A 16,662-nucleotide genomic window follows, 5' to 3' on the forward strand; every position below is an offset into this window, starting at 1 on the left:
CCATCCGACATTTTTGCAAAGGAAATTGTTGTTCAGAATCATCTCAGGTACCCCACATTTCCGGCTCCTCCCCGACTTTTGGGACACCCTGTAGTTATCTAGCAGGCCTGTGCCTTAGACGACATGTTTAGTATTTTTTAGAGTTTTAGAGTTTTTAGAGTTTTTGTTTTTGTGTATTTATAGTGCATACCGAGAGCTACTTATTACTATTCGCCCCTATGTATTGCACTTTTCTGATACTTTTTCTTACAAAGATCTCTTTTTGCCTTAATGCCTTATTTTTTCCATTACATATCTGATGCTCTAAGGCTTTTCTATACCTCATATTTGTTAGCCGGCCCTAATCGAAACATGAAAAATCGAATTCTCAATAATTTCTTTATATAGATATTCCATAACAATGCGGATATCGCACTGTATACCAAAATTCATAGTATAGCATTGAATTTTACTTTCAATACGAAACAAGTAAAAGAAGTACTATTTATAATTTCCTACAAAAAGTAACGGGTTATAACAGTTACATGAAACTTTACAAGGAACATTCATATCTGTAATTTAAGAAGACTACAAATGAAATAATTCAAGATTAAATAAAAATTCTAGATATAAATAATTTAGAAAGCAACGAAACCAATGCGTCATTCTAAATGAAAACAATATTATAAAAAGTTCAAGCTCCCTTTTGTGCTCAATTTAAAAGGAAATCAGGTCTTACGTTCTCTGATGAATTACAATATAAAAAAGTGATGAATTATAATACCTACATGAAAATGTTCTAGGAATGCTCGTATTTGTAATCTAAGAAGACTACAAATACAATAATTAAAGGTTAAGTAACGATTCTAGATATCAATAATTTAGAAGGCAATAAAAGCAATATTGCTGCATTATTCTAAAAGAAAATTACAAAAAAAAAACAAAATGATGAATTATAATGCATGAAAAAATTGGAAATATTCAAAGAAAATTCGTATTTATAGTTTAAGAGGATTACAAATAAAATAGTTCAAGATTAAATACAAATTCCATGTATGTATAATGAAAAGAACGAAAAAAATGAATAGAAGCTGATGAAACCAATATCCCTGCATAATTCCCAAAGAAGCCCGTATTATAAACAAATGCAAGCTTTCAGTGAGGACAGGAGGTGCCACCATAGACCTATGCGCAACTAACTGTTGCGTGATTCCCTTGGATTGGTCTGCTCTAATTAGCCTATTCGAAGTAACTAGACAAATCGAAGCAGAGAATCCAGGATAATCGCTCAAAAGTCGTCTCTGCCGAATGCACTCGTAATAATAATAAATAATTCTTTCGTTAAACAGGAACAAGGGAACAGGCATTTGTGTATGCGATGTCAGCTGCTGCAGCTGTCTGGAGGTTGGCAAGGGGATGCGCGTTGGGGAGTCTCGCAGCCTGTTCTTGTGCAACACCACCGCGAAAAGAGCCACCATCGCCATCCGCGTTAATTTCGCCGTCATCCTTCACCGCACCGTCCGTTTCTTTCAATACACTGTCGCCCAGGAATTCGTTCAAATGGGGTGGCTGCGGCGACGATGTTCGATCAGCGTCCCGGATGGCTAAAAGGTTTCTTCAGGGCGCGACACCCCCTGGCACCGGTGCAACTGCCAAGTTCATGCACGCTGTCAATATGCACAATAATCGGGCGGGTCGAAGGGTAATTAACGCACTTGAATTGGTATAAAATAGCGTAAGGGAAAGAACAAAGATTATCACGTTCCGTGCATTTATGATGCATGTTAACATTGACCTTTGATTGACATGTACATAAATGGGTAAGACTGTAGTTTAACACCTCCCCTCAACTTATTTTTGCACCTATCGTACGTCATTTTACTCGTTTTGACGTACTGAATACGATTGTGATTGTCGTTTTTGGTGGAAATTATGAATTTTCAAGATATTTGCAAAAAACTGTCTTACTAATACATATACAATTTTACTAAAGCGTTGGCGGTCGTCTTAGGGCACACAGTGTGATATTTCAGCGATATACCGGGACAAACGGTAATTTTCGAAATGTTCTGAACGTGTTATTCCAAAAAATAAGGTGTAATTAATTATTGATAAGGTCTGAACCTCGAGTACATAGTGTTTCATCCTATGAACGCGTATCGTTTGCTTGACTTCAATTCACAACTGCCTTGTACCAGTATCCTCTAATAATATCTGGGTGGATATATTAAATTTCTATGTTTTCCAAGATATTTTTACACGTTTTGTTTTTCTCAAAATACATTTTATTGGTCTTCTGAACATTTGTAACAGTTAACGTGTTATTTAACGACTGTTCTCGAGATATAGTTAGACTTTTAACATATTATAGGAAGCAGCCAGAACTTGGACAAGTATGGACAACTAATAATTTTTTAATCGCAAATCAGTGCACGAACTGCATCTCGTTTCGACTATCCAAATTCAAATCGTTCTCCACAGAAGAGTAATTGGAATTTTTGCATCTAATTAGCTTCAAATTAAAGACAAACTATTTGTGTTTTAAGTCCGGTAGGTTAGAACTTTCGAAATCTAAAGATTTTGAATTACAATTGAGGAAACCCAAGTCATGCGAAAATCGGAATCTTAAAAAAAGTGCACGTGATATCGCTTAGCCGAAAAATATTGGAGAATCTTATAAAAATTGTTTACTGATATTATGTTTAGAATATGCCTTCATTACAAAAATAAAAAGATACAGTTTCGAATTATTTTATTTTCTGAGATGATCGCGTTTATAGTTCGAACAAACGAAGTTCAACAATTGTGGAATTGGAACAAAAATTTAAAAATTTGGAAACATTTTCGGAATATATTACTAAAGAATCGAATATCAACACTTATAATACACACCTTTGTGTTATTAGGAACGACATACAAGTTTTCTAGTTCTTAGATTATACGGATTTAAGGATTCCATTTCGCATGGAATGTAACTACATTACGAATAGAGTAATTTTATATGATGCAAGGAAACAAAATTTCAGAAAATACGTATTTCGTAGTTTGATCTGTAGTTTAAATACACAAATTGTCGTGAAAATTGATTAACATCTTGCAATAGAAATATATTATGTTATATATTATGCTATATATTATGTATTATATTAATGTTAATACGTAATTTATAAAAATGGATTTTTCAGAAAACTAATTATATACTGGATACTTTTATTTTTTTACGGACCACTAGTACCAGCCACGACTTCTTGATGTTGTCCTTGTTAATCTAAATCTAATCTCACTTTACACTTTACATCTTCACACTTTACACTTTACACAACATTTGCGCTCACTTTACACTATACACTTTACACTCTATTACAATCACTTTACACTTTACACTTGATACACTTTACACTGTACACTGTTTATATCTAAAGATCTTATTCCAAGTTCGCAGCCATTAGCTCGGTATTACTCGTGACGAAGGATTGTTCGTCACGAATAATACCGATTACCAGGTCTCACCACGTGGAGGTTGCTGCGACTGGAGACCCGGAGATAGAAGGAATCAAACTTCCTTCGATCTCCCCCTACATAGAGTATACATACATAGATGTATACTCTACGTAGAGTCGACGAGCTTAATACTAAGTACGAAACGATGAAAATCAAAGGAAAAGAAAATTCCCTTCGATTTCCAAAGTTTAAGTCTGACTCTGCCAAATAATTATTTGAACTAAATGGAAGCTAAATGGAAATCGCGACACGACGCGACCATGAAACTGGACATACCGAGTCAGTCCCGTTTCCTCTTGTTGGATCTGGACTCGAGAGGAAGACGACCGACGCCTCCGAACCAGTCCTCCACATCCTGCACCCCGTTGGGAGCCACTATAGGACCCGACTTGCACCCGTCTCACTGCGCTTTGGACTTACTGCACTGCGCCGGGAGCCTTGGACTGCACTAAACGTGATGCAGGAAGTAGAGAACCGATCCGGAGGAGCCGATTGTCTTCCTCTCGAATACAGATCCACCAGGAGGACGGCAACCGACCTTTCTGTCCAGTTACACAGTTGGTCACTTCACTTGTGACATGAAGTAATATAGTGACCGAAGTGGAGAACGAAGTTGCGAGTCCAAGATGGACCTACGAACAAACAAATGAATTGAACAAATGATTAATAATTATTTGATAGAGGATAGACACTCGTACACGCATGCCTTAAAACTAACTTAGGTACATGCCTTAAAACTAACCAAACTAAACTAAGGTACCCACAACCAATACCAAGCTACGATAACTAAGGGATACTACACTACGCAAAAGTAGGAGGAACGCGAGACGCGGACGCGCGATCGCGAGATCCATACCGACCGAAGGATCCTCGAAGAATGAGACCGCGCCGTTCGTATACCTGTGTCGAGGGTCGCGGCTCGTTCGTGCCTCTCGAAGTAGAGAAGGGGAAGGACGAACAACAACCGCGTAAGGCAACGGTCGCTTCGTAGGCTCGTTGAATTTATCGAGAAAATAATTCGTGAAACATTAATATCACAGCAAAATTATACTCCCCATCATTGTTTAAATAATAAGTATTGTTAATAATTAATATAACTACTGTCAGCGATTAATATTTAGTTGGTCCAATCAATAGATATTGAAATATTGACAAATTTCTCACGATTAATGTCTCGAATGAATACTTATTCTGAACCATTATTGTTATTAATGTTTAATCGAACATTGAATGATGCTGTATATATCACAAATGTTCAATTATATCGGAGATATTAAGTTTCAATTGTTCCAATCAACAGATATTAAAATATAGAAAAATATCTTATTCTCAACTTTTCGTGTTCGGAAATATTACTTTCTCGAAAAACATTGGTATAATAATCTAGAACTTTATAATGCATTGAATATGTACATCTCCGAATGAATTGAATATTTACAATGCATATAGTAACATTCAGTCTTCGATTAAATATTAATAAGAATCACGGTTCAGAGTAAGTATTCATCGAACGCATTAATCGTGAGAAATTTTTAAATATCGTTATGTTTGTTAGCTAGAATAACTAAAAATTAATTTCTGATAATAGTTACTTTAATTATTAACAATATTTGTTCAAGCAATGACCGAGAATATGACTTTACTGTAATATTACACCGTGCAGGCAGCGGTAGATGCTTTTTCTAGAAATGTTCAAAATCATTACTAATACTAACCAATAAGTAACTACATAGTTTGTGATTTCAGTCACCGATCAATTATGTTTCTTTTGAGTAGCTTCGTGCGTAGACGATCTAGTCTAAGTTTCCGAAATATTGGACCACATAATTTTTGTCCTGCTAGATCGCTGAAATATCACTCTGCGACGGCCGGATTTAAACATAGAACCTAATCTAACCTAATATATTGATAATATTCACTTCTAATTGAGTTTTAATAGACTACGCTTCCAAAGTGCACCCTTAAAAGTAACATCCCTCACGCATGCAACTTACTTAGTGCATTAACAGTTTCGCTGTTAAAACTGTTTTTACCATCATTTGTTCTAAAACATTTACAACATATTTAAATTCAATCAAAATCGGCGAGGAATGACCTACAGTGGGTGTAGAATGTATTCGTACACCGATCAATTTCCCAAAAAACTTTTGCGTGAAATTGTAGTTTCTTAACTTCTTTTTTTATAATCAATGATATTTTACATATCCTCGGAAGACTCTAAGATAGATGTAGTCCAAACAACATTTACTAGTTAATATAATTTGTGAAATTAACAACAAAAATGCGAGAAGTGGGTAAAAGTATAGAAGCAATAAGTATTTGTACGATTCTTATAATTAGACTGCGGATCTTTATGCAAAATAAAATCTTCGCGAACGTGCCTAGAAAAATTGAATCCTAAATAGGAATTTATTTTATTCCGAAAATATAATACCATGAACGTTACTTCCAATCTTTCTTACATTCTTCCATATTGTTTGCATTTTGTAATTTCTTGCACGTTCAAATTTCCTATGAATGCATAAAGATCCGCAGTCTATTTATGACGAACCATTTACAGTAGAGTTTGTAACGTAAACACATCAGTTTATTGCACCGTACGAATTAGAAAACATCAAATTTCCCGGAAAGTATACTTTTAAAAATGGCTCTAATAGAAGAATGGAAAATTATCCCACTTCGTATAACTAATAATTTAGTTAATTTAACGCTTAGAAAAGTTACAATAATTATAAAATCAAAAGGAAATCCCACGAAGGAAGTATTATATTTGTTTTTTTTTTGTTACTTTCGTAACTTACATAAATAGCTATTTTTTTTTTTTACTCTATCTATTCTAGAGATTTCCGAGAATATGTAGAATGTCATTGTTTATAAAAAATAAGTTAATAAATTACAATTTTACATAGTTTTTTTTTTTGGAAATTGATCAGTGTACTTTCTACACCCACTGTATTTAAATTTAATCGAAATCGGTGAGGAATGACCTAATCTCAATAAATACCGATATTTCTTTGAGTCTCGGAGAGGATTGGCCACACTAGTTTACTTGAATAGTGAAATATTCGTCGAATAGCGAAAAGGTGTCGAACACGATTCATATGTAACATTATGCGTGCCGTTACTTCAAGGCAGTGGAGCAATCTTTGACCTTGGAATGCAAGTGCCACGGCGTGTCCGGTTCGTGCAGCGTGCGTACCTGTTGGAGAGGACTCGGTTCTTCGGGACCATCGGCCGCAGGAAATCGTTTGCTTCGAAGATACGCAACCGCAGCCGAAGTTCGACCAAGGTCAGGAGGAAGACTGCCGCCTTTGTATCATCATGATAACCTCTTGTACACCACCAAAAGCCCGGACTACTGTCTCCCGGATAAAATGAGGGGAAGTCTTGGAACCATTGGCAGGTAAGCCGAGTCCTTATTTCGGCTGAATTTTACTTCGAGGCGCTAAAAATTATTAACTTTCTTTTATACCGTTTAGTAGCTTTTGATGCTTAGATCACAAAAATGGAAGTTTTAATGTTACGAATCCAACGGTTCCGAAGTTATGACAAGTTAAAAGTGGGAATTTTACCGTATTTCACTGACACTTTCGACGCCATTATTGCCTTCTACCAATACCCTGTCAATATCACAGTCTTTTTTTTTATTTAATTTATTTATTTAATGTCGCATCAGCTTTTTAGCCATTAGCTTTTAAAGTGTCCGCCTCCAATTGTTTTGATTTTTGAATATATTTTAAAGGACCGAAAAATAAGGATTTTTTTATATTGGCCCGTTTTCATATTTAGGGGATGAAACGACTCCCTAAAGTTTCAGCTGCAATAGGTTATTATCATAAACAAATTATTTTTTATAAAATTTAGGGCCAGATTTTATATGGAGATAGAAAACCATGAAACTTTTTCTTAAAAAGTTTTCTTCTATTTATAGCCTATTGCAGTTGAAACTTTAGGGGGTCGTTTCATCCCCTAAATATAAAAACGGACCAATACAAAAAAATACGTATATCTTATTTTTTCGGTCCTTTAAAACATATCCAAAAATCAAAACAATCAAAAGATCTAAAAAGCTTTCCTTGTATTAAGCGACCCCATTTCGGATTGCGGCTTATAGTTTAAAAAGCCCCGAGTTAGAGCCCCGAGAAATAATTTAATTTTCAATAATTTAATAATTTAATTTTAATTTTTAGTAAACATCCACATATGTTTAGATTCCCTACTAACATGACGTTCGTTTCATGTTACCATGCTCATTCTAATGGAACAAATTAATGTAATTTCACAAAAGAAAGATTTTTTATTCACAGAAACGACAAGCTTTGTATCCGTTATCAATTTGAAAAATTAAATTTATAATTTACTGTTATACAATGTGTTTAACTATTACTAATAAATAGTCTATAGAGCAAATTGCAAAATAAATTGAAAATCAAGAGATTTTACCTACATATCTACATTAAATTAATAATAACATTAATAAAGACCATGAATATGTATGAATCGATACTTTTGTATAATAGTATCTCGCCTTGGCTCGAATGCAGTTGGATTGGATTTAACTATGATAATAGATTACCTCGTATCAATACTGTAATGAACTCCACCGTCTCTAAATGCTGAACTGATATTCCCAATCACAGTCACCTGCATATCCCAGTGTGCAGTTACATGAGCAAATTATGCGAATATCGTTCCTATTTATCTTTCAGCTCGTCGGATAACAATATTCACGTTCATAAATTTATAAAAATAAAACAATACAACTCGTGCGTGAGAGCTTTAGATTGGTGCACGATAATTGGCATCTATAATATACAAGGTGTTTCAAAAGTTCATGCCTATGTTGTGGGATCATGTGGAAAGGTTTAAATTAATTTTCGTAATAATATGTTTACATATACAATGAGTTTTCTAAAAGAAGCTTCAGGAGTTTATTTTTGTAATAAAACACAAATTTTATAGAGCATAATAGATATGGATTGTTTAGTACACATTGTAAATTATTTATTTGTTCAAATATCTTTTCTTACCCTCATATTCAATATTTTTTCGTGTATAATTTTTAAAGAAATATTGTTTGGCACTGAGTTTGGTTTCTTTGATACAATATGTTGCAAAAGTACATTCTTGCAAATCCATAAGTTGTAAGTGAGTAAATGAAAACTAAATAAATTATACAAACAATTTTGACGTGTTGCAAATACTTGTAATTTTTATAACGAACCTTTTAGAAAGAAATTTGTTTTAATAATAAATCAAAGAAGAAATTCCTTTATTTGTCAATATTCATATAGTGTTCTAATAAAACTAAAAAAGCGAAAAAGTGGCATTAGAAGAAAGAAGGAAGAATAAAGAGTATCTCTGTAGCAATAATAAATACATATAGAAATGTTGTACCTGAAAACCAACTTCAAATTCGCGTTCCTCGTCCCAAAAAACTTAGAAAACCATGCTTTTGTCAAAATCGAAAGTTGAAAATTTTCTAGTAAAATTTTCTTAGTAGAGCCTAAATAGGGTAACTTTTAAAAAATTTTGATTTTGACGAAAGCATGATTTTCTAAGTTTTTGGGGGGGGGGGGCGAGGAACACAAATTTGAAGTCGGTTTTGAGGTACAAAATTCCTACGGTTGAAAACCCCTGAAAATACGATCGTAATCGCAGAAAAATTTGAGATTACAATTATAATCGTAGTTATAATTACGATTATGCCCAACACTGGCTTGAGACACAAGGGGAATATAATTCTACGCAGCTATTTACAATAAAAAATTGAAGTGACTTAGCGATTAAAACGTAACGAGATCCTTAGATGTTGAAAAAAAACTAAATTTTGTTCATTTCTATTTGAATAAATGATATCTAATGCGAAAGAAAGTAATTGTTCTATTATCCGAAAATTTCACTATCTTTTGTCTCCCTATTAGTTCGGATACGGGAGTCTCTACTGTATTTCTAATTTCCTTATAACTCCTACAATTTTCTTCGCTACGCTTCGCAGGGGTGTATACTAGTTTCATATATTAAAACCTAAGGAACCGGTACGAGAACCGATATGAAAGCGTTATAGTACCGATACAGAGCCAACGTGACCACCGATATATCGATAACTTACAGCGTCCAGTTTTTGTTAAATTTACGTTATTTAATGGTACAGACAACTCTTGGCTGTCTCATTATGCAGTGTAAATATCACACCTTTATCTACCGCGTGAATATGTTATAATGAATTTTTAGTGTTTATCGTATGTATCTAATTCATTATCTTGTCCGCGCAGGTGTTGGATAGTTATGCTAAAGTGTGATACCCTTAATACTTCTTAATTGATACGTGAACTCGATTTATGAGAAGAATGATACACCTTTATTTTTAAATGTTTTACCAGTAATGAGCAAAGGCAGCGACTCGTTGACATGGATTTTTGAAAATCGAATACATAGTACTTTTAGGGCAGTCATTTTAGACACCAAACATTGTGAAAAAAGTACTGTGGACTTGCTTTTTTGATATGTTGTTAGGGACCACCCAAATAGTATAAATCAGAGATGGGAAAAATTTATAACGCGTTATTCGCATTTTTATTCATAAATAGCGCGTTGTTCACATTTTTAGTTATAATTAACTCTTCATTAAATAATGTTAATCACTTACTAACATTGTTTACTATCCCACACAGAATCGTTTTCACTCCAAACAAATGGGTAATTACAAAAATTATGTAATTTATGCAAATAAAACAATCATTGTTGTTATTATTATAAAAAACATTATGGTTGTGTTAATACACACACATTTATGAATATGAATACCTCCATCTCTGATATAATTCTAGATTTGCAACCCTCAAGAACACGAGCCAGCCGAAGAACCGCGAAATTTTCGTACTTTTTTCAGTTTTTCTGAGGGTTGCAAATCTATATAGATTTATACTATCTGGTTGATCCCTAACAACATATCAAAAAAGGAAGTTTACAGTATTTTTTACAATGTTTGGCAAAAAATTGTCTAATATGACTGGCCTGTTTATCAGAATGGATATTATTGGATATGTCAGAACACAAATGCAAGTAGAAAAGTCAAGTGATAGACAGACATACTAATCAAGTCGCCCTCGATCGTAATTATACATACGACATTAGTAATAATATTAGTAATTATATTGAACGTTAATATTGCACTCGTAATTCTAAACAATATGCAACATTATTTACGAAATAAATTATAAAAATTTATTATAAAGAGTAATGGTCACCGATTTGAATAGATTCGTTAATATTCTATTCTCGTACATTTACTGATATTAAATGCATAAATATTTATTGTAATTGCTATGTGTACGATAAAATATGATTTTATAAGAATAACTCCTGAGATAGTCATCTGATGGTCAACATACTAGGTGTAGAAATTAATTCTGTGCCTTCATATTCGATTATTTATAAATGTAGTATAAATTGAAATATTTAACCCTTTGTACTCGAGAGGTGACTCTCAGTCACCATTACACAGAAATACTGTCTGAGTAGGTTTAAACCTAGTTTTTTGTTGGACGCTATCACGCGAGAGGCTGCGAATAACAATATTTTATAATTCACAACTAAAAATTCACTTAATGGTTATTTTAAGTCACATGGTGGAGAATATGATGAAATTGTTAATGCATATACTATCTACACGGAAATACTGTCTGAGTAGGTTTAGACCTGGTGTTTTGTTGGACACTATCACGCGAAAGTGACAGAGAGAGAGAGAGTGAGAGAGACTTTTCATTTCAAAAGAAAATATTATGTAAAGAGTAAAAAGAAAACTTGTCAATGACTAATTTAAATATTTTGTAACGTGTTAGAAATCTTACAACATTTTACGAGCTGCGATTCGACGCGATTGTAGCTTTTATTTCTATCTCGGAGCTAGTCAACTAATCGTTATCTGGTACTAATAAAATACTTCCATCGTGTACATCCGGTTGATTCTTCGCCTTTTTCCTCTCTGGCCAGCGTGTTGTATCAGCCACACACAACGAATTCCTTCGTTCCATCTTAGTTATCTTCGACATAGCTCTGACTTATTTATGCGACTCTACCGGTAATTACTATGAGAGAAGACCTTCGAGATAGGACAGAACTCCATTTTACCCCGTGATCGAGGAACCTGTTCTCCCAACCAAATAAATCCTCTATTTTACGATATTTAAACGATCCCCTTGATCCAGTACCGCTATGAGCATTCAATAACTTCAAATCGGAGAATTATACTCTTATGGATCTACCTAATGCATCAGTCATAATTAGAAATTAGGTAATTAAATTTACAATTTCAATGTACGTACTCAATGCGTAAGTAATAATCAAGAGTCAATTAAATTTATAATTTCACTGTGCATATGGTATCTAATGCATTAGTCATAATAAAAAATTAATTAAATTTATAATTTCAGTGTACATACTCAAGGCGAAAGTAATAATCAAGAGTCAATTAAATTTATAATTTCACTGTGCATATGGTATCTAATGCATTAGTCATAATAAAAAATTAATTAAATTTATAATTTCAGTGTACGTACTCAAGACGAAAGTAATAATCAAGATTCAATTAAATTTATAATTTCAATGTACGTACTCAATGCGTTAGTAATAATCAACAGTTAATTAAATTTATAATTTCAATGTACGTACTCAATGCGTAAGTAATAATCAAGAGTTAACTAAATTTATAATTTCACTGCACATATGATATCTAATGCCTTAGTCATAATCAGAAATTAATTAAAATTATAATTTTATTATACATGTCTGACACTATACTAGTCATATTAAAAAATTAATTAAATTTGTAATTTCAAAATTAATGATTTTATTTATGAAAAGTCCCGTCACTCATTTCTGGGTGACACGACGACCAATGTATTAAATAAACCAATGTATTAAAGCTCATTTAAAGACAAACTCCCGTGAAATATACAATTCATCGAAAGTTAATTCTTAATGGAAAATGTCCCGATGATTCGAGTTGTATCGCAATCACTGTTGGTACAGGTAGAGACCAATAAAGAAAGAACGATGGTTCTTTCATTGGTGATTGCATTCGCTACGGATTTTCCGACGTTAAAGCGAAAGGAACCTCTTCGTTGCCCTCAATTATTCACGCCTCGGTCTTCGTGAATTAAGATCACCCACGACATTCCACGAATGGTGACTGGTTCTACCGAGCAGAGAAAGTGTGTAGATGGACTCGAGCGTTGCCCATCCAGACTGTTTCTGGTCGAAGATGGACAAAATTCTTATCCAATAAGTTCGAGCAGTAAATAAAAAATGAACATTTCCTCGGTACTCGTTAAATAAGAATTAAAATTTGAATTGTAAAATTAAATACCTTATATTGAAATGAAATACGTAAATGAAATACGTATTTTCCAACGAAATAAACATCATGAATAAATTACTATACGTTGGTTTGCACAAAACTCTAATGTACATACAATTAGTTAAATAAGATTTAGAAATTGTTTTGTGAAATAAAGTAACTCATAAAATATAAATAAAATACTTATTTTCCATTCGAATAAACGTTAAATAAATTGTCATATATTTTAACAAATTTCTTATTTAACTATAGTTATTTCCAATAACGAATAAAAGATAAGTAAGTGTATTTTCGTTACTTTAGAGGATAAGGAAAATACAACATCAAGAACAACCTCGCTAATTCACTTATATCAACTTTTCTGCAGACATAACTCAATTTTTCCATTATTTTAATTGACGAATATAAGAAATAACATTTTTTCTTATTTTTTAATATTCTTTTTTTTCGTGATGTTTATTTTCCCCTTGCTATATTATTTCACCTCCAGCAGATTGAGACGCCCTGATCCCGACCAAGTCTCAACCTTTTGGTCGTAAACATCTATTAAAAATTGTATGGTTTTCCTTTGTAAATAAATAATAAATTTTCTTTAGAAAGGCGCAGAATTAATGCTCAACCCTAATTTTAATTTAGTCAGTCACACATGAACAGTTGTTTGAAATTACAAGAAGAAAATCTTAAAATTATTAAGATCTTAAAAATGTTTATTCATCGGTCAACCATGCAATTAGTTGCAGCAAATGCATAAATATGCTCCAGAAACAGAGAAAGGCAGGGAATTAATGGTCAACCCTAATTTTAATTTAGACAGTCATACATGAACAATGGTTTAAAATTACAAGAAGAAGATCTTAAAATTATTAAGATGTTAAAAATGTTTATTCATCACACAACCATGCAATTAATTACAGCAAACGCATAAATATGCTCCAGAAACAGAGACTATTACTTGTTGGCTTCGAGTTGTGCATTTTACGCACGGACGCAGTGTCAAGAAAAAAAGGTTTCGAAAAGTGGACGGGTAAATGGTCGACCGGGTCCCGTAATAAACCATCGCCACCGCCCATTGGTGTAATTATATGGAGGGTTATAATTACTGGTTGCAAGTTGTGACCAGCAAGCTGGACAGTGGTGTCTTAAGAAATTGGCGTCACGTATTATTTACCACAAATGAATTATTCTCGTGTCCGAACCTAGTCACCTAGTAGTTTCTTCGCCATTAAATATCGTGGCAAAGAAACCAACGTGACTTTAGTTTTATGTTGAAGAAATACCAAACGAGTTACTCGAATTTTTGTTAGGAATAAAATATAGATTTATGGATTATAACAGCAGTAGCAACCTGTCGTTGCAGGTTGCTAAATTAATTAAATTACAAATTTAATTAATTTGTACGTTTTGTTTAAATTTTATCGGATGGCAGAGCTCGTCTCCTTTGTTGTATATAAAATGTTAAACTTCCTTATATATACACACATTAATTAAATTTGTAATTTGTAATAACAACCTGTCGTGTATACGTGTGAATATATATAATCCGTTTGCTGCAACTAATTGCATATATATAGATATTTCTGGTCTTAACGCTACATCTACTAGAAGCCTATTTCTAAGCTTTTAAATTCCATTGTTTATCATCTGAAATTCATTCGCTTTGTTGTTAGCTGTTTACTCGCAATGTTAAATTTGTTAGAACAAAGCTTCCGATATACCTTGTAATATAATGCAGGAATATGTATATCGTTGAACATGAACTGATATTGTGGAATAATGTTAGTATATAAAATGCTCTGTGGAATAATGATATTATAAATGTACCTGAAAATTATAATAATTCTACAAGAGTAATAAGTAGACTGCGGATGTTTATGCAAAATAAAATCTTCGCGAATGTTTCTTCAAAACCTGAACCTAAATAGGAATTTATTTTATTCTGCAAATATTATAACATGAACTTCACTTTCAATCTTTTTTATATTCTTGCATATTGTTTGCATTTTGTAGTTTCTTGCACATTCAAATTTCCTATAAATGCATAAAGATCTGCAGTCTGGTAATAGGCAACATGGCTATTTAAGTTCAACGATGACTTTCAACATCAAGATCAACGTTAAATTTCCCTTGTTATAAATTATTTAAATACGTAGTATAAAAACATTCTTCCAGATAAATTTTGGTGATTGGTGTAGATTTACTTCTTACTGTATATCGTTGAATATGAACTAATATTGTGAACTAACTAATAATGTTAGTATATAAAATGCTCTGTGGAATGATGATATTTTTGTTCAGGCAATGTAACGGCAGCAGCTCCGGTTACGAGAGTTGCGAGTATCTTTGCTGTGGACGGGGACATGTCACTAAAACGGAGGAAGTTCTGGAAAGATGCGACTGCAAGTACGTCAGCTGTTGTTACGTAAAGTGCAAGACGTGCAGGAAAATCACGAAGACGTACGAGTGCAAATGAGCGGAGGAAAAACAAAAAATTTCGAATCGAGATCGATCCTCGTCGAGTCCAAAAAAGAAATATATTTGCACAGGGGGGGAAGGTGAGAATGCAGTCCGCCATTCTGTTTAAAAAATCAAACTTATTTCCAGTCAGTCCTATAAATATTCGTACTCCCTATGCGTATCGAAGAAATTTGTCTAAATTAAATGGCAAGTTTGTTGTTTCCAAATAAATTTTTTCATTATTAAACTGCCAAGTTTTATGTGTCCATAGGAAATTTGAATGTGCAAGTAACTATAAAATGTATACAGTATGCAATAAAATAATAAAATATCGAAAGTAAAGTTCTATTCGGATTCCATTTTTGTAGGTACGTTTGCAAAAATTTTATTTTGCATAAGAATCCGCAGTTAACTTATTATAACTATGTACATGAATAAAGTTTATTCAGAGAAAATTACATTAAATTGATTAAATTAAAATTGATTAAATTAAATCAATAATAACGAAAATAAATTAATTTTTACCTACATAGTATATTATGTAGGTCAACAAAAGTATTCGTTCTATGTATATTTTGTTTAAAACATTATATTATAATAGTATTAATATTTTTTAATAATATTTTAGTATTTCGTACAAGTATTCTTTTTTATAGTGTCACTTAAACGATTTGACATACTATTAACCCTTTAACCTACGATTTACTGTAGGATCGTGAATGCCATAACCAAGTACAAAATTCCTTGCGCCCTTTCATACGACGTGTCTGACTCGTGTTTTTCATATTTGACTCAAATTCTGTGCCACGAGTCTCACACGTTGTTATAGGTTAAAGGATTAACTAATTTTAACGTATTATTGATTCTATACCATTCCAAACTTCAACTATTTTGTCTTTTAACATTTGTTTATTGAAAATTCGGCAGTTTCTTAATCTTTCATCTAATTCCGTTCACAAATTTTAAATAAGATGTAAGACTGTAGGGATGTAGATAAATATTGAGGGGTGTTGTCAAGTTTTACTGAAAAAAATAATTTTCTTGTAGATCCAATTTAAACGCACAATTTAAATATATTTTACTTTTTTTTATTTTTATTTTTTTATTGTGTTTTTATAGTTACCTCACAGGGTTATTAGCAACTACATGAATTTCTGGTACGTCTAAATTTGGGTGAATAGTTTTGTTTGTTTAAGGAACATGATTAAGTTATTACAATTTTCAATTGTATTGGTGGCGTTTTCGATTTTTTCATGGATTTCGAATTTTCTTCTTTCTCATTGGTACTTGACGCAGGAGGTAATGATGTGTTCTATTGTGTTCGGTGTGTTGCAACTGGTACATGTAGGTTTTTCTCGATTTTTGAT

General features: G+C 32.7%; 1 protein-coding gene across 1 annotated transcript; it reads left to right on the forward strand.

Moving 5' to 3' along the window:
* The first annotated feature begins 656 nt into the window (after positions 1–656).
* On the forward strand, positions 657–15,736 carry LOC128879984 (protein Wnt-16-like). The gene is made up of 3 exons (XM_054129582.1): positions 657–1,681; positions 6,612–6,883; positions 15,137–15,736. Exons 1-3 carry the CDS (start codon positions 1,358–1,360, stop codon positions 15,309–15,311), a joined length of 771 nt encoding a protein of 256 aa, XP_053985557.1. The 5' UTR covers positions 657–1,357; the 3' UTR covers positions 15,312–15,736.
* The last annotated feature ends 926 nt before the right edge of the window (positions 15,737–16,662 follow it).

Source organism: Hylaeus volcanicus, chromosome 7, assembly GCF_026283585.1.
Source record: "Hylaeus volcanicus isolate JK05 chromosome 7, UHH_iyHylVolc1.0_haploid, whole genome shotgun sequence".
NCBI classification, from domain to species: Eukaryota; Metazoa; Arthropoda; class Insecta; order Hymenoptera; family Colletidae; genus Hylaeus; species Hylaeus volcanicus.